The following is a 21,432-nucleotide window of genomic DNA, read 5'->3' as shown; positions in this document are numbered from 1 at the left end:
GAGCACACATCCGCACTAGCATAGGATCAGTTTGGAGTACCCAGAGGAACACTCACCGAGACTCTGAGAGTGTGTGCATACTTCACACAGACAACAGGGGTGCAGGTCTCAAACCCAGGGCACTGAATCTGCTTCACTTTGCCACCTCCAGAAGGAATAGTTGAAAATGTTTTTCATCAAGATTTCTGCTGAGATTGTTATGCATGGCTGCTGATTTTCATTCCTTAGTTTCAGAATGTTGCTCATTTTATTACAGTTATTATTAAACAAATAAAACTCAGAGTTTAACATCAGTAAAAATCATTTTATGTACTATTATGCAATGGTAAAGCCAATCTAAGTAGTTGGTGATTTCAGCACACCCTAATGGCAGAATAATACTAAAAAAAGTAAATTAATCTTGGAGACTTCACTTTCAATTTTATGTCTGTTACATCCACTCATCCATTTTATGAACCCATTTAATTTAAGTTCAGGGTCATAGGCTGTCAGAGCTAATAAAAGCAGCAACAGACACAAAGCAAGAAAAAACCTGGACAGGGTCCCATTCAGTGCAGTGAACAAATTACATTATTCTTTAAATTGTATTATTTTAAAAAGTAATTAAAATGTATTACATACATACTCACTAATATTTATTTAAAAAGCAAAACAACATGTAAAACATATTTTTTTCTCTCTAAAACATTATCTAGTATACATCATAGTGCAGTTGTTGTCCCTTAAAAGAGGAAGTCTTTTCATAGAAGGATGTTTTCCTTTCTGCTGCTTAGCCTGTGGCGCCCAGAAAGTGACTAATAATCATTGGCAAAGTGGCAAATTTGATCTAACATTCAGGTACCAGGAGACACCTTTATTGCTAAGGATGCTGTGTATGGATATGCTTTTCCCCTTTTCTAATGAATTTTCATTTATTTTTCTGAATTCACTGATTTCACCAAATCCACAATCCCAAGCAATTTTAACATTGTATGTTTTTCAGTCAAAATTGTATGGATGCCTACCCAACATTCATTGCAGTCTTATGGAGTGCTGGGGTATTCTGTAGTCAAGGTAAAAGCAAATTTTTATTCAAGTTTATAATGCATATTTTTAATATATCCTCTATTACATAATAAACTACAGAGCATAACTGCTAAGCTAACTGGAGAAAACTAAGGTTTTTTTAATAAATAATTTAATTTATGGAAGGCAAGTATACTATAAAGCCAAAGTAACTTTATTTCCAAGTAATGTGAGAATGAGTGATAACACCTAAAAAGACAAAGTGATATTATGGTAATACTAGTACAATTTGATACTCTAAAAAGGCAATATTTTTTTAGAAAGACATGTGAGCATCCTTTCAAAGTGTGCAGTTTTGTTTATAATATTTTTCAACTCATAAATCCAGTACAAAGAACTCCTTAAAAAAACACAATGGATTGTAGCATAGTTCTGGTAATTCTGAAATATTGGCATGTAAAAAGATGCATTGCAAAAGTAAGAATAAGTTCTGAACCAAAATGTTTATTTAAAATGTGTAGAAAAATAGAAATGGCATCTTAAGAAATAAACCAAGCATTTTCATGAATTTGATGTTGGTTAGTTGCAGAGTCTGTCTATATTTTTCTCTAGTAGTTATCATTCATAGAATACATCACCATAAGTAGTTTAAACGTAAAAGACTACACACACACACACATATATATATAAATATTTTGATAGAACATAATGAATTGGTAAGACAGCCAAGAGTTGTTAAATGAAGAATTTATAGCATTGTCTCAGTCTTTCTTTTCTTCCTCTTGTTTATTTGATAATCACCCATGAATTTAAGAACATAGATGAAAAACTGGTTGCTCAATGACAAGTAAAATACTTTGTGTTTTCATTTTTAAAATTTAAACTAGCATTTAATCTATATGGCTTCATCCATTCCCTAGTTGAATGACATGAGTACTTTAGATGTATTGAGTCATTCATTTTTGAATTCCCAAATAAGAAAAGAAAACTGGGTTTATTAATTTTTCATTTTTGATGTCACTTCCACTTTTAGTGCATTATATTTAAATATTTCTAATAAACAGTAAAATCAGCCATTATTTCTTCACATTAACTTTGATTAAATTCCTAACAACCATATTTGACACCGATCATTGGCATGGGATGTTGGCTAAACAACTGAAAAGGGTAGGATTGTTGAATAAATTTAAGTCATAGCCAAAAATAATTGTACTGAAAATTCCTGTTATTATTGTATCACTACATATGCTACTTACTTTTATTGCACTGGTATTTAACAATATTTGAATGTTTGGAAGATACTTTGGCAATAACATTTTTCTGTTTTACTTATTTTCTAGCTCCTGCTGCTTTTGCAGGTTTGATTTATCTATTTGTACGACAGAAATACTTCATTGGTTACTTGGGGGAAACTCCACAGAGGTACAGTATTATCAGACACAATCTGAATTCTGTTTGCAGCTTCTGTTTTTGCTGACATGTAGCATTATGATTTTTTCTGCTTTATCACTCTTGAAAAAAAAAGCTCTATTTGGAAGTATAATATTTTTTAGTAGCACACTGAAATATCTTCATATCATTTTCAGTAGTTTCACATGTAAAAAATAAAATTCTCAAGTCATTGTTTCTAAACAAAGATCTGTCATCTTTAAGGAAAATAGCAGATAACAGGCCTTAGATGTTTTATTTTTTTGGACACTGCTTAAGAACTAAAAATTAAATGTGGACTTTTAGACAGTGATTTCTGCTGTACTAGGAGTTTCATAATTACACTATCTCTTCTGATATGGAACATTTCAGATACTATGAGCTCAGCTTTTCTAGTAGTCTTGACTCATATGCACTCTCATGCTTACTCAGACATCTTAGAGTCAGTCTCTAGTCAGCTTTTCTCAGAAACAGATATAGAAGAAAACTGTTTTATTATTACATCTGAGTATAAACATTATTATTACCCTAAGTGCCCTTGTGTGTATACTAGTTATAATAGACAACCCAAAAAAACAGAAAGATAGTTGGGGTCTCTCATGGGAAAAGCTCTGTCTAATAAAAGTAAGTTAGGTTGAGTCAGTATTTAGAGTAACCTATTCTTCATCAGGTCACAAGACAATGATGATAGGGATTGCACAGTCTTTGTAGGCAGTACCTGGTGTGGACACAACTCAGAGTCTCAATTCTCCTCAGTTTTGGGTTTTCTTGCTATGGTGAAAGCATCCTGTCTTGGTCTTCCTGTTTTCTCTGCAGAATTGTTTCTGTAATAATCCATCCATTTTCCAACCCGCTGAATCCGAACACAGGGTCACGGGGGTCTGCTGGAGCCAATCCCAGCCAACACAGGGCACAAGGCAGGAACCAATCCCGGGCAGAGTGCCAACCCACCGCAGGTTTCTGTAATAATGTATACAGTAAAATAGTTGCATCTTTGAAAACGCATATAAATGACCCATAACAAATTTTGAATGTACTGTCCTTTTCCCCAAGCTGGCACATTTCTAGAACAATGAAAGCATGTAGGCCTCTTTTTATATCAGCAAATGAACTGTGCACCTCCTGTTGTAATGTTGGAAGTGGTAAAAATGCAAGCTTGTTGAGGAAAGACATATTTCCTTATACTCTAGATGCTAAGGTCACTTTGAATAGTGATATTCAATTTTCTATATCATTCTCGAAAAATAAAGTAAATAAATGTAAGGTATTACATGTATTAAGTAGAAATATTATAGCTGAATATCATGAGAAATTTGAATTCTGAAAATATACCTTATACGAAGGAGACACAATGGACTCACTATCAACATCAAGGCAATGTACAGAAGCAATCAAGAAGGCTAATAGAAAGTCAGGTTATATAGCCTGGTGTGTTGAGTGTGAGTCAAGGGAGGTTACGCTCAAGTTATATAACACACTAGTGGGATGGCAGGCTTCACCTGGGGTACTATGTGCAGTTTTACAGGTCTCCATATAACAAAAAAGACTTACCAGTGTTAGAGGAATTCCTGAGGAGAGCAAATAGGATGATTCAGGGACTGAAAGTTTTGAGCCATGAAAAGAGATTGAAAGGGGTGAACATTTTTAGTTTAAGTAAAAGGAGATTAAGAGGTGACATGATGGCAGGGTTTCAGATTATCAATGGAATTAGTACAGTGGGTCCCTGTTGTTACATTAATTCTTCAACAAGAACGCACAGACACGGCTACAAACTTGTTAAGGACACATTTTGTACAAATGTTAGATTTTTTCCCCCACTCAAAGAACTATAGAAACACAGAATAAATTAACAAGTAGTTTGGTTAGTTTGATTACATCTTGCCTGAAGAAGGGGCCTGAGTTGCCTCGAAAGCTTGCATATTGTAATCTTTTTAGTTAGCCAATAAAAGTTGTCATTTTGCTTGGCTTTTCTCTACAAGTAGTTTGGTGAAGTGTAGGACTTTAGTGACCTTCAAGTTTGTTTTAATTTTGGACGATCTAGATGAATAGGATGGATAAGCTTGTTGGGCTGAATGCTCATCACAATTGTTATATCTTTAATGCTCTGAAGAGTTTTGTCTGAGCGACATTTTAAATGTACCTTTATTACACTATTCTTACTAATCATCAGTAATCATCAGTAGACAGTCTATACATATTCATCTTAACAACCTGGTAAGCTTTCTAGGCTCCACAACATGTTTAATGATGCAGCCCTCTCAGAAGAATGTTGGCACAGTGTACAGACCTCTGTTGGAAATTACTATCTTCCTATCTCAGTGGTTACATGATCTTTGTTGTGCAGTTCTGTGAAAACAATAAGACAGAAGGCTGCATATCAAATGTACAGTGTAATTATAAAAAAGGCTAAAAAGAGACAGGCCTCAATATACTTGAAATGAGCCAAGATACCTTACTACTAGTTGGCAACAGACTAACTGCTTTCCCATGCCCTTATTTTCCCAGCCATACCCCTGTCCATTTTTTCATAGTTCAATAGGTGGTAGTCACTTTCTTATTTAGTTGCCAGTTACTACTGCTAAAGTACCATACTTTTCTTGACATAATTTTAATTCACTTGCTTTTGTAGATGTACAACACTTGACTGTTTTTTTTTTTCTTATCTAGCAGTTGAAGACAAGCTAAATTTCATATATTTGGAGTGAGAAGTCAAGCAAAATGACACCTTTTATTGGCTAACTAAAAATATTTTAATATGCAAGCTTTCGAGGCAACTCAGGCCCCTTCTTCAGGCAGATTCTTGCCATTTTGCTTGACTTCTCACTACATTCACAATGGCTAACATGGTACAACACCCTAGTACTACAGATATTTTGAGGAAAGATCTCCAGTGCATTTTAAGATAATTCGAAATTGATTTTGAGTCACTTCCTCTGAAATTTCTGTTTTTACTTGGAATTAATGTTTAATCTAAGATACAGCTTGTGACGATGCAGATTCTGCTCACCTAGACCGAGACTTGGGCTCTCCAGCGACCAGGACGCTCACACTGGGGCTTCTATTCCATGTCCCCGATTCCCGCTGCCTTAGCTGCGGCGAGCCAACCTTTTCCCGGTCACTCCTGCTCTAAACAAGCACTCAGAAGGAGCGACCACTATCGTCGGCCCTCGGGTGCCGGCCAAACACCCCACTCGGGCTCGCTTCTCCCAGCTGCTTGTTAACAACGCAAGCCTGCACTCGCTCATTCTCCTTCTCTCCTGCGCCTGCTTTCTCCGTCCTGCTTCCTGCTGTCTTCTCCTTCTTAACCTTCTTTTCTTTCTTTATCTCTTTTACTAGCCGCCTCACGCTTCTATATATCACAGGGACGTGGATCAGCTGTGGCAATCAGCAGCTCCCGGGAACAATTACGGATGCGGATGACTCCTCACCTGTGTACTTAAGTGAGAACCGCCCGCATCACGAATTCCCCAGAAACCACTCGGCCACACACCACCACGGCCCCTCGCTAAGTCGCGAGTGCAGCAAATATTTTTTTTAAAAGTGGCCTTTTTGACGTGAGCTGTGGACCCGCTACACCACACAGCTATTATGAGAGGAAATTTATAAAGAGTTGGACTATGTGTTAAACTCTTTTGTGTGGTTTTCATTGTGAAAGACACAAAACAAAATAAAATTGCTTTGTAACTACAGGAAGACTTTGCAAGTTATAGCATTCTAAGACTTTTAGCCATGTGCATAACATTTATATTTGCATATCTGTGTAGAGATGGAAGGGTTTATTGACACAGCAACAAAGCTGTATTTTCCTGACAAAGTATTAGGAACATCAATGTATATGGCCACCAAAACGTACCAGATCAAATGTTATGCACCCATGTACTACAAGTTTCAGAACTGCTTTGGAGGAACATGATAACTTTCTTTGAGGTTTCAAAACATTGGTGCATACTTTGTATCATGTGTCGCTCCAATCGCTATACTATATATACAGTAAGTGCTAGTTTTTAGATTAGATCTAATGTTTGAAATAGTTTAGGGTTTAGATCATTGTCATGGTACTCAGTTGACTGCTAATACCTTGCGGATGTGAATTTTGGCATTGTCATGCTGGAAGATTCCATTATCACCAGGACAGAAGTGCTACACCATGAAATGAAAGCGGTCACTCAATATTACTTTTTATTTGTTGACATTTATCTTTCTCTCGAAGGTAATCATCTGACCAAAACTATTCTAGAAGTGTGCACCTACACACACACACCATAAAAGAACCAATAGATGAAGCAGTGGCAAATAAATATTTGAACCTATAAAGCAGTGTGAGTGTATGTGGCGATTATGTAATTCTTTGTTTATTGAGAGTATGATTAGGCATGACTAATATGATGAGATAACTTTTTCCATTGGCCCGCTGACCACTGTTTGCATTGAAGATGCTGTTTTAACTGCATATATACATTTTACGGGGAAACAAATGGTCTATACACTGCAATATAAGCACACTTTTCTGTGAAGTTACAAATAGATTGTTGTTTAGGAATCTTCCAATTCAGATATTTGATTAATAATTTGCAATCAAATGATGCAGACCAAGTTTATTTTCCAAGCACCTATAAGCATTTCATTAACATCACAGTTTACAACATTCTCCACTGCTGATGGGATTTTTACTATTCTTAAAAATAAGAGAATAAATAGCCTATAAACTGAAAGCCATATGAAGGACAACCATTCTTGTTTTTATTCTTAGAAGTTTATTTAATGAAATATGAAGCTCATCCATGTCTGTGCAATGGTCAGATGGCCGAAGAGGACAGAAAATGACGATAAGCTGCAGGGGCAAGGTCCTAGAGAGAAAAATTAAACCTGTAGGTGGCCAAAAGACCACCTAACGTCTAAAGTGCATTCTGCCTAATATATACGTCTTCCTTATTGTTTTTTTAAGCTTCATATCCAAATTTATTCCATTATTACAAACTAAAATGTTTCTACTTCAATAAGTGGTACTAGATATCCTGTCGTCCTTTTTCTTTCCTCATTTGCCACTGAACCACTCACCATTACCTCACCAATAGAGAGGATATTAGAGGATATTTTCATTTTAAAACCTCAGAAAATGAATAGTAACTCACTCTTCAAACGATTAGACTGGGACTAAGAAAAATTAAAATTGCACACTGTATACACTTTTCCAAGTTTAAACTCTGTAAAATGTACCCAAGGCTTGTGTCCAATGTATGACTAGGAAGTGGGCTTTCTATGACACTGAATTGGATAAACAAGTTCAGAAAATGGGAGAAGGATATTTTAAAAGAACTGTCGCAACATATGAAGCCAGGGAGACTCCATTTTGTGTCACAATAGAAATTATTACTACTTACTATTAAGGAATTATCAGCTACTAGTTACTAACACAAAAGTTTTAAATGATTATAAGCTGTTATTTTTATTGAAATTGTAATTCAAGCATAATAATGATTTTCGTGCTATTACATTTTTATGCTATTTGTTCTGATTTTGTGTTTTTTTGTTGTTATTGTTTTTGCAGCACCCCTGGTTACATATTTGGAAAGCGCATCATTTCCTTCTTGTTCTTCATGTCTGTGATTGGCATCCTCAACAATGTTTTCATTGACTATGTGGGAAGTGATTTTAGGGCATATGTGCAGACTCTGACAAAGGCATTTTCTGCACTGCTGCTCATTCCATAAAGCAAAAATGTAAAACATAATTAATAATTAACCTCATAAATGGTACAAACTTGCCATTCCTTATTTATAAGGGAGGGTGCTTAATTGTACAAATCTGTGCAAAGCAATCTTTCTTTAGACTGCTTCCTTAAAATTATTTCTGGAACTAATGCTCTAAAATGCTAAAGAATTTAAATGCCTTTCAACATGTTTTTAAAACTATATAAATAAAACTGATTTTTCAAGTATCTTCTCAAGTCTTTCTGTATTTATTAATATGAACCTGTTAAGGTTATTTAGATGTTTGAAAAATAGCCGAACATGAGACAATTTTCCCACATGGCTGTGGCAGACTGAATGTGCATTGTTCAAAAATGTTTGCATGTTCATTTTTTTGAGACACAGTTTCTGTCTTTCTACCCTGCTGCATTGCTTAGACTTGGGGTGAATATTCAAAAAGGCTGTAATATTCAATTACTGCCACTAATTTCTACAGCTACAGCTAATTTAGGATTGCACTGGCCTCTTGGTATCTTCCCTGATAAAGTGTTTTCCCTTACCCAGACATCAATGGTAACAACAGTAAACGGTAACATTATACAATGTTATGGACTGTTATACCTGCCTCATACTCTCCACCTTGCACTTTTTAACTTGCACTGTGTTTTTATCACTCTTTAATTAATATTGTTTTTATCAGTATGCTGCTGCTGGAGTACAGTATGTGAATTTCCCCTTGGGGATTAATAAAGTATTTATCTATCTATCAGTTTTGGAGGGATGTCATTGTCTCTGCAATTCCTGATGGTGCCATACTTAAGCACTTCTTGCTGATGAACCTCATTCCTAATGTTCCTTGATATGTGAAACACCCTCCTTACTTTGTTCTTCCCCTCTTCTGATGTGCATCTTTCGACAATAAATTTCCAGAACCTGATTTTACAGTATTCTGTACTTAAATTGATGTCATGGGAAATTAAATCACAATTGCACAAATTTTGAAAATTGATAGGCTACATACAGTAATTACCACCTCATCATAAAGGGTATGTGGAACATTTATTTACTCATAATGGTTTTATCTTTAGACATTTTACTTAAATACTCTTAACTACAAGATCTTACTGAAATTTAAAGGTAGGTAAACTTTTGATATCTACAAATGTATGGTGGTTGATGTCTAAAAAATATAGCTAGAGCAAACGATATAGAGGAGACAGTAGTATCTAGAACAGGAACTGAATCAGATGATGAAACAGTAGAAACAGATTTCTATGTACAAAATTAGTAAAATCCAGTAACTGAGACAAGGACATAATTTTATGTAGTTAGTACTGACTGATTGAAAGTGTAATAGAAGGCAATAAGGAAAAACAATACAGTAATGTTCCATTGGCACTGAATGCTAAAATAAAACAATACAATTCACCTGTCTCAGGGGAAGTCAGTGAAGTAAAATATAACGATACAATCAGAAGATATAAGGGGAATCTTAGAAAGTACCTTCATGTTTTACGCATCTGAATCAGGTGATGCAGGAAACAAAGAGGATCTCATGATAATCAGAATAAAGAAAATGTAAAGTAGGAGCTGAAAGGGTTATAGAAAATAAGTACCTAATAAGAAGAAAGAGAGGTGGACATCTTTTGTATTATTCTGTAGGCAGATGAAAGATACATAGGAAACCACGGAAAAAGTAGAAGAGGGAAAACTGCAAAAATGCATTAAAAAAGAGAACAAATTCTAAATATGATGGGATTAGCTGTTTGTTTTTGATGAATTAAAGTTATTTCCCCTTTCATTTCTTTAGAATATTAATTGAAAAGAAAGAACAGAAAAAGTCTGTTGTGAATTAAACATGCAAAGTCTAATGTAAATGAATGTGGCGGATGCTAAAGCAAGTACTATTGTTAATGACTACACAGAATATTATTTATTCTTTGTTGCCAAACATGAAGGTAGTTATTGTTTGCCTTCAAGAACACAAGCATAATATTTATTTATTCACTTTGGGCAAGAAATGCATGGATAGTTTGAAAAAGTAACAGTCCTCATTTGGTGGAGCACATGAAAACTGGAATCTTTAATTTATTGCCTGTTTTACAAACAGAAAAGTTAAAATTAAATGGATAAGTAAAAGAGGTGTAGTGGATCAATGTTTAAAATACAAAATGGCGATTAGTCATGTACAGTATGCCCCAAAAAACAACGGTAAGAATGTTTTAAATTGTGCAAAGGAGAGATGCTGGGTATATTGGGAGAAGGATGCTAAGGATAGAGCTGCCAGGGAAGAGGAAAAGAGGAAGGCCTAAGCGAAGGTTTATGGATGTGGTGAGAGAGGACATGCAGGTGGTGGGTGTAGGAGAGCAAGATGTAGAGGACAAAAAGATATGGAAGAAGATGATCTGCTGTGGCAACCCCTAACAGGAGCAGCTGAAAAAAGAAGAAGAAAGAAATTGAATATGTGATTTTAACTTTTCTATTGTAGTAATGAACAAACAGCTAAATTTAAATAGAGTTGCAAAAAGTTCCAAGAAATAATGAAAAGATTTATGTTAAATGGCACATGTAGGTTATTGGAAAAAGGTGTAAAAAAGTGGAGCAGGAGATTGGAGGTTCTTGTGTTAGGACTGTATTTGAGTATGGCAGACATAAAAAAAAAACTGACTTGAAATAAAATGCTGTAAAAAACATCAGGAGGAGAATAAACAAAGAAAACTGACTGATAAAAATGAGAGCATTGAAAAACAGTACAATAATTGTGGTCAACATTGTCAAGGACAATGGGACATCATCACAGTTTAAACGGACGGCATGACAAAGGAAAACAAAAGTGTTTTGACGAATTCATAACCTATTTATTGGGATAAACAAATATATGGAAATTGGAATATTGGAATATTATAGAAATTCATATGTTCAATTGGAAGTTATTATTACGTCGTAGCACCAAATTGAAGAGGGGAGGTTGCATAAGGTTTCATCCTACCCATTCTAGTGTTGGGCTCCGTGGGGAGGTTTCACTGCCATCCGTTTAGTACACAAGTACCCAGTTTTGTGTTAAAACAAGGAAGAAATACAAGAGATTATAAAATATGCAGATATTCATAGAGGCCTTTAAAACTAAGCATCTGTGTACTATAGGAAAATGGCAAAGGTAAAGAAAAATTTAGAATATAGCTACGGTATTCGGTATAAAAGCAACAACACATTTACACAGAGCCTCATCTTTTTTCTTTTGCAGGTCTAAATGTGACAAAAAGGCAAAGATGTTGCTTTAAGAGTCAAGGAGAAGGTGTAAGAGTTTACTTCACTTGGATGAATGTCATCGGTTAAAGGTTTCAGCAAAACATTTAATTTGGGAAGAGAACTGAAGCTGCAAATTATATAAAAGGGGGCTCAGTGGTCATCAACACTACCTAACAGGGCCTGGATCCTGGGTGCGACTTCATATGTGATCATTATTTATGGAGCTTGTACATTCTTCCTGTGTCTGTGTAGGTATTTCACATTTCATCCGACATCTCAAAAGCATTTTTATTTAGAGAAGTGCAAACTCTAAAATGGCTAGGTGTGTGAAAGTGCCCTGTCGTAGGTCAGTTCCTGCCTTGTGCCCAATTCTTCCTGACTGGCTTCAGGTACATTGTGATCTGGAATTGGATTGGTGTAGTAAATGGTTTATAAAGCACCTCTAGATAAACTGATAGCATTTACATTAGATGAGCAGTATAAGAAAGTACTAAAATGTATGAAGTCAGTGTAACTGAAAAAGGCAGATGAAACAAGGAGAAGTAGAAGGAGTTATTAAGGTATATTTATACAACACCAATAACTTTGACGTCAGTGTGCTGGAAAATGTTCAAAATTAAATGTAAAGAGCTATAATATCCAAGTGTACAAAAACACTTACCAACACACTATTAAAGAAGACTGATACAAAATCTTAAGTGTCTTAGAAGAAGCATTAGAAACAAAGAGTCTAAAGTCGATGTGAGGTGAGCAGAGATCTGTAAAGGAAAACTAGAAAGTAGAGACAACACGTGGTGGGCAATGAAAAGAACAAAATGGAATACAATGGTTTAAAATAACAATTGTGAAAGGTAAACAGAAATCCATTTATAAGAAGCCAAAAAATATATTAGGAAGGCTGGTACAATATAATATGAAGAGAAGGAAATATAGCAAAGATGTCAGAAATATAAACTACAAAGCAGCAAGGGAGGCAAGGCTGTTACAGCAAAACTATGAAACAATGCTGATGGAGGTTAGATAATTGAGTACAAGCAGAATTACCTTTGTGGAAACTTACAAGTAAAAAATAAAATCTGCCCGTGAGAAAAACTCAAGTAGAAGATTGAGAGTATCTGATATGAAGTGTACTTACAGTACATTTTTGCCTGACACCATTATCCAAGGCGACTTTCAATATTTTTATTTGAATGGTTATATTTCATTTGGTTTTCCATTTGGAGCACAGGCAGGTCAAGTGACTTGCTCAAGGCCACACAATGTAGGCAGCAGGATTTGAACCCATAACCTCAGAGACTGAAGTTCAAAGCCTTAACCACTACGCCACACCTAGCCGAATAAGAAAATGTAATGTGTACTTGAGTATTAGAAGTAGAATGTAAATATTGTTTTAAAATGCATAATCAAAAAAAGGTGATTGTCATGCAAAAAGGACATGGCCTCAATTGTTTTAGATAGATAGATCTATCTATCTATCTAAAACAATTGAGGCCATGTCCTTTTTGCATGACAATCACTTTAGTATGAGCCAAGCAACTTCAACTTGAACAGGGCCATTCAGTGTGAGCGGACATCTTAATGATCGTATCCTAATAAGAAAGGCATACTGGCTTCAATTACTTTAGGAAGGAACTTATCCATTCCTGGAGACACCTTCATAAAGTCAATCTTCATTGTCTAATTACAATTACATTTATTTGGAGAACTTTCCCTGATCATACAAATTGCCCCCTTTTTTGTTATATAGTAAAAACTACATGGAACTTCTTCAAATATTTTTTAAAAATAACTCCCTAGATTTGATCTCTTCTAGTTTCATGTTCAATGGAATGGCCTTTTGTTTTTTTTCTTGAGGCTGTGATGAGGTGTTCTTGATGACTGGCTATTAACATCAGTGGCACTCTGTTGTTCCTACCTGTGTTTCTGATAAATGCATTTAATTCTTTACTCAGTCAGTTGTGTAGCCTATCTCATTATAGAAATATTCTCAAAATATACACAAGTACAGCAACAAAGTATTTCTACATTGTTAATATAAAACACTGGCCCAGTAAAGTGAATAAGTATATAAAAACTTTGTTAAAGAGGTAAACTAGTCAGATAATGAATACATTTGTGCTGGCCAGTTTTTTTGATTGCATTAGTGGATTCAAAGTGAAGACGGTGAAATATTGAACAAACTGACCAGAATTGTAACATTAGAAAATGTACTCCAGTGCGTTTGAGAACTTAGCATACTGACTGCACACGGCGACAACAGTAAAATGAAATATTCAAATGAGCACATGGGGTCAAAAGTCAGAAAGGAGCCATGATGGTAAACCGATATCAAGGTACGCAAATGAACAAAAGAAATGTTAGAAACCAGTGAGTAACATATGCGAAAATGAAAGAAACACTACTAATCGAAAATGGAAGGGAATTTGCAGCCAGAATAGAGGGAAAAAAAACTTTTTTCTTTGAACTTTCCACAAACTTGGACAACCAGAAAGGGTACAATGTGTTACACCTTTGACTTGATGATGTCATGGGGTGCACAATTCCTGTTAACCATACCTAGCAACAGCTTGATAACCAGACCAAACAAAATGCAGAAAATTGCAGCGCCCATAATAATGTCAACAACATGATGCAGTGGAAAAATGTATTTTCTTTTAAACACTGCTAAAAACATTACTAAATACAATTTAAATGTAGCCATTGACTTCCTTGGCTTTCCAAATACCCAAACCAGTGCCTTTGTGATTTTTAAAAGACAAGGACATGACTATACAGTAGCACTGCTGCCTCACAGTAAGGATGCCAAGGTTCATGTCCCAGATGGTCCCTGCATGTAGCTTGCATGTTCTTTCCATGAATATGTGGGATTCCTCCGGGTGTTCCAGTTTTCTCCCACAGTCCAAAGACATGCAGGTTAGGTGAAAAGGCCCTAGTGAGTGTGTGTGTGTGTGTGTGTGCGTGTGTGTGTGTGTGTTCACCTTGTGATGGACTAGTGCCCTCTCCAGGTGATATTCTTGCCTTGTGCCCAAGGGTTGCAGGGACAGGCTCCAGTTGCCCTGTGTGTCAACTCTGTTGCAGGTTAGGAAAATGAAAGGATGACTGGATGGAGTGACTATGAAATACTGTATATATGTCATAATGACATTTAGTAAAATGCTTTCAATGATGGAGCTTTTTATATTTTTGCTTTTTTAATTAATAATAATTCTTTACATTTATAAAGCACTTTTCTCACTACTCAAAGTGCTTTACATAGTGAGTGGGGCACTACTTCAACCACCACCAAAATGCAGCAACCACCTGGATGATGCAACAGCAACCATTAGTGCACCAGTACATTCACCACACCACACATTAGCTATTAGGTGGTTAAGTAGTGACAGATAGCCAATTAGAGACAGGGGATGATTAGAGGGCAGAATGACTAGGCCACGGACAGCAATTTAGCCAGGACGTTAGGATACACCCTACTCTTTATGAAGGACACCCAAGTGTCTTTTATGACCACAAAGAGTCAGGACCTCAGTTTTTCATTTCATTCGAAGGACGGTGCCATTTTACAGCACTGTGTCCCCATCACTGCACTGGAGCATTGAGATTCACACACAGACCACAGGGCAAGCGCCCCTCATTGGTCTCTCCAACACTTCTTCCAGAAGCAACCCAAGCCTAGATGGTCCTGGGCCCGAACATGCTTAGCTTCAGGCAGATGGCCCGTTTTGCAGTGCTTTTAGTGTGGCTGCTTTATCAACGACAAAGATGACAAAGATGTTATTCTTGTTTATTCAATATTTATGTAACAATGAGACATATTCAAAAATAACAGTGACAAAAGAATGTAAATAATTGTAGTAGATTACATATTTTTTTAATAGTACAAAAACTAAACCTAAATACTGCAGGTACATGGTGGCTAAAAAGCTTTCACAAAAATCAAATTTCATCTCAAGTGGTGTAAAAATTGCACTGATTGATGTGCTATTCCTAGTTCTTCTATGGCTAATTGTTGTTAAGAGTAACATTTTTGAAGGCGAACCCAATGACAAGTTAAAATCATTGTTGAAGTCTGCCCATGAGGGCAACAGTAGTTGTTGTGATGGCGAGTTCCAGGCAATCAGGGTTGGATTAACTAACTTGGTGAAAACTAGGCTGAAGCCAGCCTTGGGCACACCATAACCTTCCATTTAATCCAAACGCTCCACCTCTCTGCACCCTGCCTTCTGGTAATGACACACAGCATGCATAAAATGCAACTCACTGAGTGGCGCTTGATGCATACAACATTTCTATTAATATTCCAATGTATCAATTGTGGGCCATAGAAATGTGCGCCATGAAAGACCAATCTGGCTTTAGACCAACCATATAATAGCAACTAAAGCAACTGAAGAAACAGGAAATGCGAATTACAAGCAAACCACACAGTATGAGCAACAAACTCACTTCTGCTAGTGCATACAGTAGTATACTGCTGTCTGGCCAGTCAACACATAACATTTACAAAACCTTTTGAAAGCTGAATGAACAACACACAACAGCATAATAAATGGTCCTACCTTAGCCTTTTATTCTGGTGTTGTCTGCAGCAATGTCCTTTATGATTCCTTTGAGATCCAGTTATTGAAGGGTTTCACTTTCAAGGAGCATCAGTGTTAGACTGCTGAATCACTCCTGTTGCACTATAGTCCGGTTTATTTTATGCCACAGCCCACTTTGACAAAGAGAGCTTCTCATCAGTATTAATGAGAGGTCATCAGGGATGGACTGGTAACAAAAATTGACCCTGTACTTTTGTCCAGACACCAGCTTCTCTCGCACCCTGAAATATACACGCACATGTTATTCCCCATTTAAGCAACTAGGGGGCTTTGCCCCTGCTCGCTTCACTCGCCAAACCCCCAGCCTGCACTACACGCCAGTCACTTCACGTCTCTGCCACTCATGTATGTGGATTTCACTTTGACCAAACAACAAATCTTTTAATTCTCGTGGATACGCCTCTTCATTGGGAAGAAACACTACTTTTCCCTGATAGCAACACGAATTAGACGATCTACAAGTTTCCGACTTAAAGTTTAAATCCAAACAATATCTACATACTTCTGTCATTTCACCTATGTTCATATATTCAATCTCTTTTCGCTGTTCCATTATTTCACCAGTAATAATTTCCGTTTGTTTGCGCTAATGTGATCTTTACTATCATTTTTTTGAGACTTTCGAATTTTAGTACTTTCATTATCTCTAACCTGCTCTGCATGTGTATTGCGCCAACCTTTTTGAATTCTTTATGACATTCTACTTTGCCATCTACTCTTTGTCTTTTATTTCTGGCCCCAGGTGTGGTTAAATCTCTTGGCACAAAGTCTTGTCTCGCGGGATGTGAAATTATCTCTTTGAAAAAGTCTCATCTCGTCCCAGGATTTTTTTATATAATAGAGAGAAGTAGTACAGTGCACTGGTCCTCAAGTTTAGTCCTGTAGGTTTTTGTTTCAATGTGTTTTACAATCAACAAACCATTTTTACATTTTATTGATCTCATAGTTTAATTATATGTCCTTTATTCCTTCTCTTATCATTCATTAATAAAAATGCAGTAATGTAATAATCACAGTACTTGTGTGGTGAGAAAATAAAAAGAAATGATCATGGGGCCACATAGTCATTTAGGGGTAATATAGTTATTGTGAATGAAGTGTTTTGGTATGCTTTCTTCATTTAAAATATAGAATCTATCTCAGAAGTATTATAAAAGGGTTAATACATGTCAGAAACTTGTTCAAGAATATCAGGAAACCAGATAAGGTCAACAAAGAACAAGAAGGTCCTGGGTGATGGTTCAAGAAGTTGGATGACTATCATGTACAAGGCAAGACTTGACAGATGTCATGCACACAGGAGCTCAAGAAGTATTGAAAAGTATTGTAAGGACCAAGAATGTGGTAGAAAATTATTTGGGGTGGAGGGGTTGTGGCGGTTACGCGGTTTGCTGGAAACACTTCATGTATTTTAACCAATCAGAGTAAATATTCAGATGGTGTAAGACAAATGAACTAATCAGAATGAGTTCAAACTACTGAGCCAGTCAGAGTAGGCAATGCTGTATTTCAGCATTGATATGCAAATGTAGTTATCTATATGAACAACTGTCCGTGTTTATTCTTTGACAACATGCTAACAATCCAAACAATGCTAAGGGCACTGTCTCTTTAGTAGATTGTTGTACATAGTGCTCACTCTTCAAGAAGAGAAAATAAAGACGCAATGAATGAGCTTCCTCCTGCTTGGTTCCTGACTCAAAAAGGTTCCAATTGAGGACAATATTTCTTTCTTTAATATTTATATATTTCCAATTCAATATTTTCCACAGTTTGAGCAATTAAGGAACGTCTGTGTTTTGCCATATCTTTAAATGTTTAACTTTACTTTGTCATTTTCTTTTTAACTCTGTGGGTTTGCTCTCTCAATGGTATCCGAGAGCTGATGATAAGCACAGGAGACTCCAAGGCCAACAACAATGAATGGCAAAGGACAGCAGCTATTTCAGCGTCATCCAATTGCACCCTTATTAGTAAATACTATCTTAGATAATCTGAACACTTAAAAAAAATTATAAAGCCAAAAAAAAAACAAGTTTAATGCATCTAAAACAAAAACCCTTGCTTAATTCAGTAAAAATCTAGCATAATCAGTTTCTTATTTCTGGATTTATACCTTCTGGACCCCCTGCAGTATGTCTACTGGCCCAACAGGTCCACCTCAGATGCCATCGCGGCCATATTACATCATTCCCTCTCCCATGTGGACTCCTACATCAAGATGCTCTTTGTTGACTACAATTCTGCCTTTAAAATGGTTATCCCCCATAAACTCACCAGTAAACTGTCTGCACTTGGCCTGCACCCCACCTTCTGTGACTGGCTCCTAGACTTTCTGACTGGCAGGCCCCAGTCTGTCAGGATTGGTAATTGGATTTCAGCCACCATTATCACAAACACAGGCACCCCACAGGGATGCGTCCTCAGCCCCATCCTCTACACCCTGTTCACCCAGGACTGTGTTGCCTCCCACAAAGATAACATCATCCTAAAGTTCGCAGACGACACCGCAGTGATAGGACGCATCACTGGTGGGGATGAGGCGGCCTACAGGAGAGGTGGACAGTCTAGCATCATGGTGTGAGGACAACAACCTCACCCTCAACACAGACAAGACGAAGGAGATGATAGTGGACATGAGGAAGGAGATGAGACCTCATTGGCCAGTGTTCATCCGAGGGCTTGAAGTGGAGAGGGTAAGCAGCATTAAATACCTGGGTGTCTCCATCAGCGAGGACCTCACTTGGACACTTCACACCACACAGCTGATCAAGAGGGCTCAACAGCGGCTATACTTTCTGAGTACGCTGAGGAACTTTGGTATGTCGACTAAGATCCTCAGCAACTTTTACAGCTGCATTGTTGAAAGCATCTTGACCAGCTGCATCACCGTGTGGTACGGAAACACTACTGCTATGGACCGCAAACGCCTGTGGAGAGTGGGAAAGACTGCTGAAGAGATCACCAGGACCCCACTGCCCTCTTTGCAGAGCATCTACAACTGCAGGGTCCGCAGGAGAACTGCCTCGATCCTCAGGGATCTCACCCACCTCAGGGACCCCACCCACCCCCAACACAAACTGTTCACACTTCTACCCTCAGGCAGGAGTTATAGAAGTATGAAATGCAGGACTTCCAGGCTAAAGAACTCTTTCTTTCCCAAGGCCATTAGACTCCTAAACAACTGACTGGAGTTTATAACTGTGGTTCACCTCATTCTATCTACCTCACAAAACTGTAACTGTATTTGACTTGTCCATCACACACCTACCTGCACATTACACTTTATATTTCTATTGTTTTTATACTTTATGCTGCCTCTGTTATTTATTATCAATCTGCTACTTATTAACTATGCTTATCTTTATATGTTGGTTTTGTCATTTGGTGTGAACAGCAAAGAAAGAATTTCATTGTAAAGGGAAACGTGTTTCCTTACTGTGCACATGACAATAAACTTTGAACTTGAACTTCTTATTTTGGCTGCTCCCATTCGGGGTTGTCACAGCCTGAAAAGATAAAAACTTGGCATAGGAGTTCATCTAAAAAGCCGGGTTTGAGGAAGCCCTGGTTCTGTATTGGGTTGTGTGGTTCCTGGTAGAACCATTGCCTAACAATGAACCAAATTCATTCTGGGAAGGGTTCTTAGCATGTGAAATTCATTCTTTGGGCTCTATAAAGGTATTCTGCCCACTCTGCGCCATGCCTGGGCTCTCCCCTGGTATACAGCGCAGCTGAAGAGGGTTTAAACAACTTGGCACATCTACATAAAATGACATGGGTGACCTTTTGAAGGATTTTACTGGGCATTGTAAACTGAAATATATACAAAAGAAACATGCAGGTATTTACAGGTGAACAACCAAACCAATAAATAAGAAACAGTGATTTACAAAGCAGGAAAAGCAGACAGTATACTTTAAGCATCAAAGCTGTATCAAAGACATAAAGTCATCACACTTACAAGGTGAGTGGTTTCCAGGGCAGGATCATGAGGAAAACTTTGCGTTGACAGAGATCCAGATTGCTGTGCACCACAACTGACCAGACCCTGGAGTTCATATACTTTCAAGATATGTATGAGATGTGACCAAAACAAGAGATAAAGGGGGTGCCTACATGATACTCAAGGGGTGCAGAGTATTTAAATTCTAACTATGTGACCTATATGCCTAAAACCTTCATGGGTACTCAAAACATCACTGTGTGTTAATGAATAATGAGACAATGAGGTGCACAGTCAAACAAATAACAACATCAGCTAACAACATCTGGGGCAGGACAAAAGGTTCCAAATATGTGAAAAAAATAAGAAATCTTTAATGTATCATAGGCTACCAAGCAGAATACAACAGATCTAAGAAACCTGAACTTAGCCTGTGTGATTGTATGCAACAAGAGTCCTTTAAAACTCAGGCGCCTACTGGTATTTTATAAATCTGCTATTATCTATTCACGGTTATTTATGGACCCTATTACTGATCCAAATATATAAAGGATCCTTCTGGAACCTTCACATTGATGGTTATTTAGAGAACAAAAAATGGTTCCTCTATGGCATTGCTATTAAGACCCACTTTGGCACCTTTAGCTTTAAGAGTGAAGGGCTGAACTTGGGATCCACTTATTAAAGAAGGACTCACTGCAGATGTCACCCTGTCCTCCTGCCTTTCTGATACTCCTGAAGCTGCTTTGTTTTTCTTCCTCTCTCCAGCCCCAGATTCTGCAAATGGCTGAACCCTCTGGTCTGGTCAGGTCAGGTTGGGGAGCATGCACTGGTAATTAGCGTTGCCGCACCCACCACACAACGAAACAGCTCGTGATCCCGGTGTCAACCCCTCAAGGCAGACACGCTGTCCACTAAAGTCTCACCCTCCAGAAATGACCCTCTCTCTGCCGCAGGCAGGTGTTACATGTGAGTCCCCTTGGCCTGCTGCAGCCAGGGTCATGCTCGGGTAATCGCACCACATGGCCGTGTTGCCGTAATTGACACTCGATCACAATTCAAGTAATGTGCCTCATTCGGGTTATGATCCCTCAAAAATGACGGTCTGACTTGGATAAGGTGAGGTTTTAGTACGAACTTAACGCCTGTTCACGACTTGCCAGCTTGTCCAAGTGTTTGAAAGTTGCGTCCTGGTAAAACAAAGCATAAAACAGTGTAGGTACATAAGATTTAAGAGAAATATTACGACTATGACATTGTCTTCTGAACACCGGATGTCCCTTTCAATTTATCCTTTACAACTATAGTTACTGCTTAATAAATAACTAGGCTACATATATGCTACTAATTTTTTGTATTGTATTTTCGCCAACTGGTCAGAGGTGACGCACAAATCAAAATATCATTGTACTCGGCACTTCTACACGCTAACCCTGCTGCACTCCCTTGAGAATAAATAGTTAATTCAGTAATTTAATACTAAAAAAAATTACCTCCCTCTCTTATCTCGTCACGC

General features: G+C 37.3%; 1 protein-coding gene across 1 annotated transcript in view; it reads left to right on the top strand.

Moving 5' to 3' along the window:
* alox5ap (arachidonate 5-lipoxygenase-activating protein) overlaps positions 1-8,371 on the top strand; it is a 35,480-nt gene extending 27,109 nt beyond the window's left edge. Inside the window, exons 3-5 of the mRNA XM_028799335.2 lie at positions 983-1,053; positions 2,346-2,427; positions 7,982-8,371. Of these exons, the coding sequence (XP_028655168.1) occupies positions 983-1,053; positions 2,346-2,427; positions 7,982-8,144 (316 nt within the window). The 3' untranslated portion in view covers positions 8,145-8,371. The remainder of the gene's footprint in view (positions 1-982; positions 1,054-2,345; positions 2,428-7,981) is intronic.
* The last annotated feature ends 13,061 nt before the right edge of the window (positions 8,372-21,432 follow it).

The sequence above is a fragment of the Erpetoichthys calabaricus genome, chromosome 4 (genome assembly GCF_900747795.2).
Source record: "Erpetoichthys calabaricus chromosome 4, fErpCal1.3, whole genome shotgun sequence".
NCBI classification, from domain to species: Eukaryota; Metazoa; Chordata; class Cladistia; order Polypteriformes; family Polypteridae; genus Erpetoichthys; species Erpetoichthys calabaricus.
The sequence above is the reverse complement of the archived record's forward strand: the minus strand, read 5'-3'. Positions and strand labels throughout refer to the sequence as shown.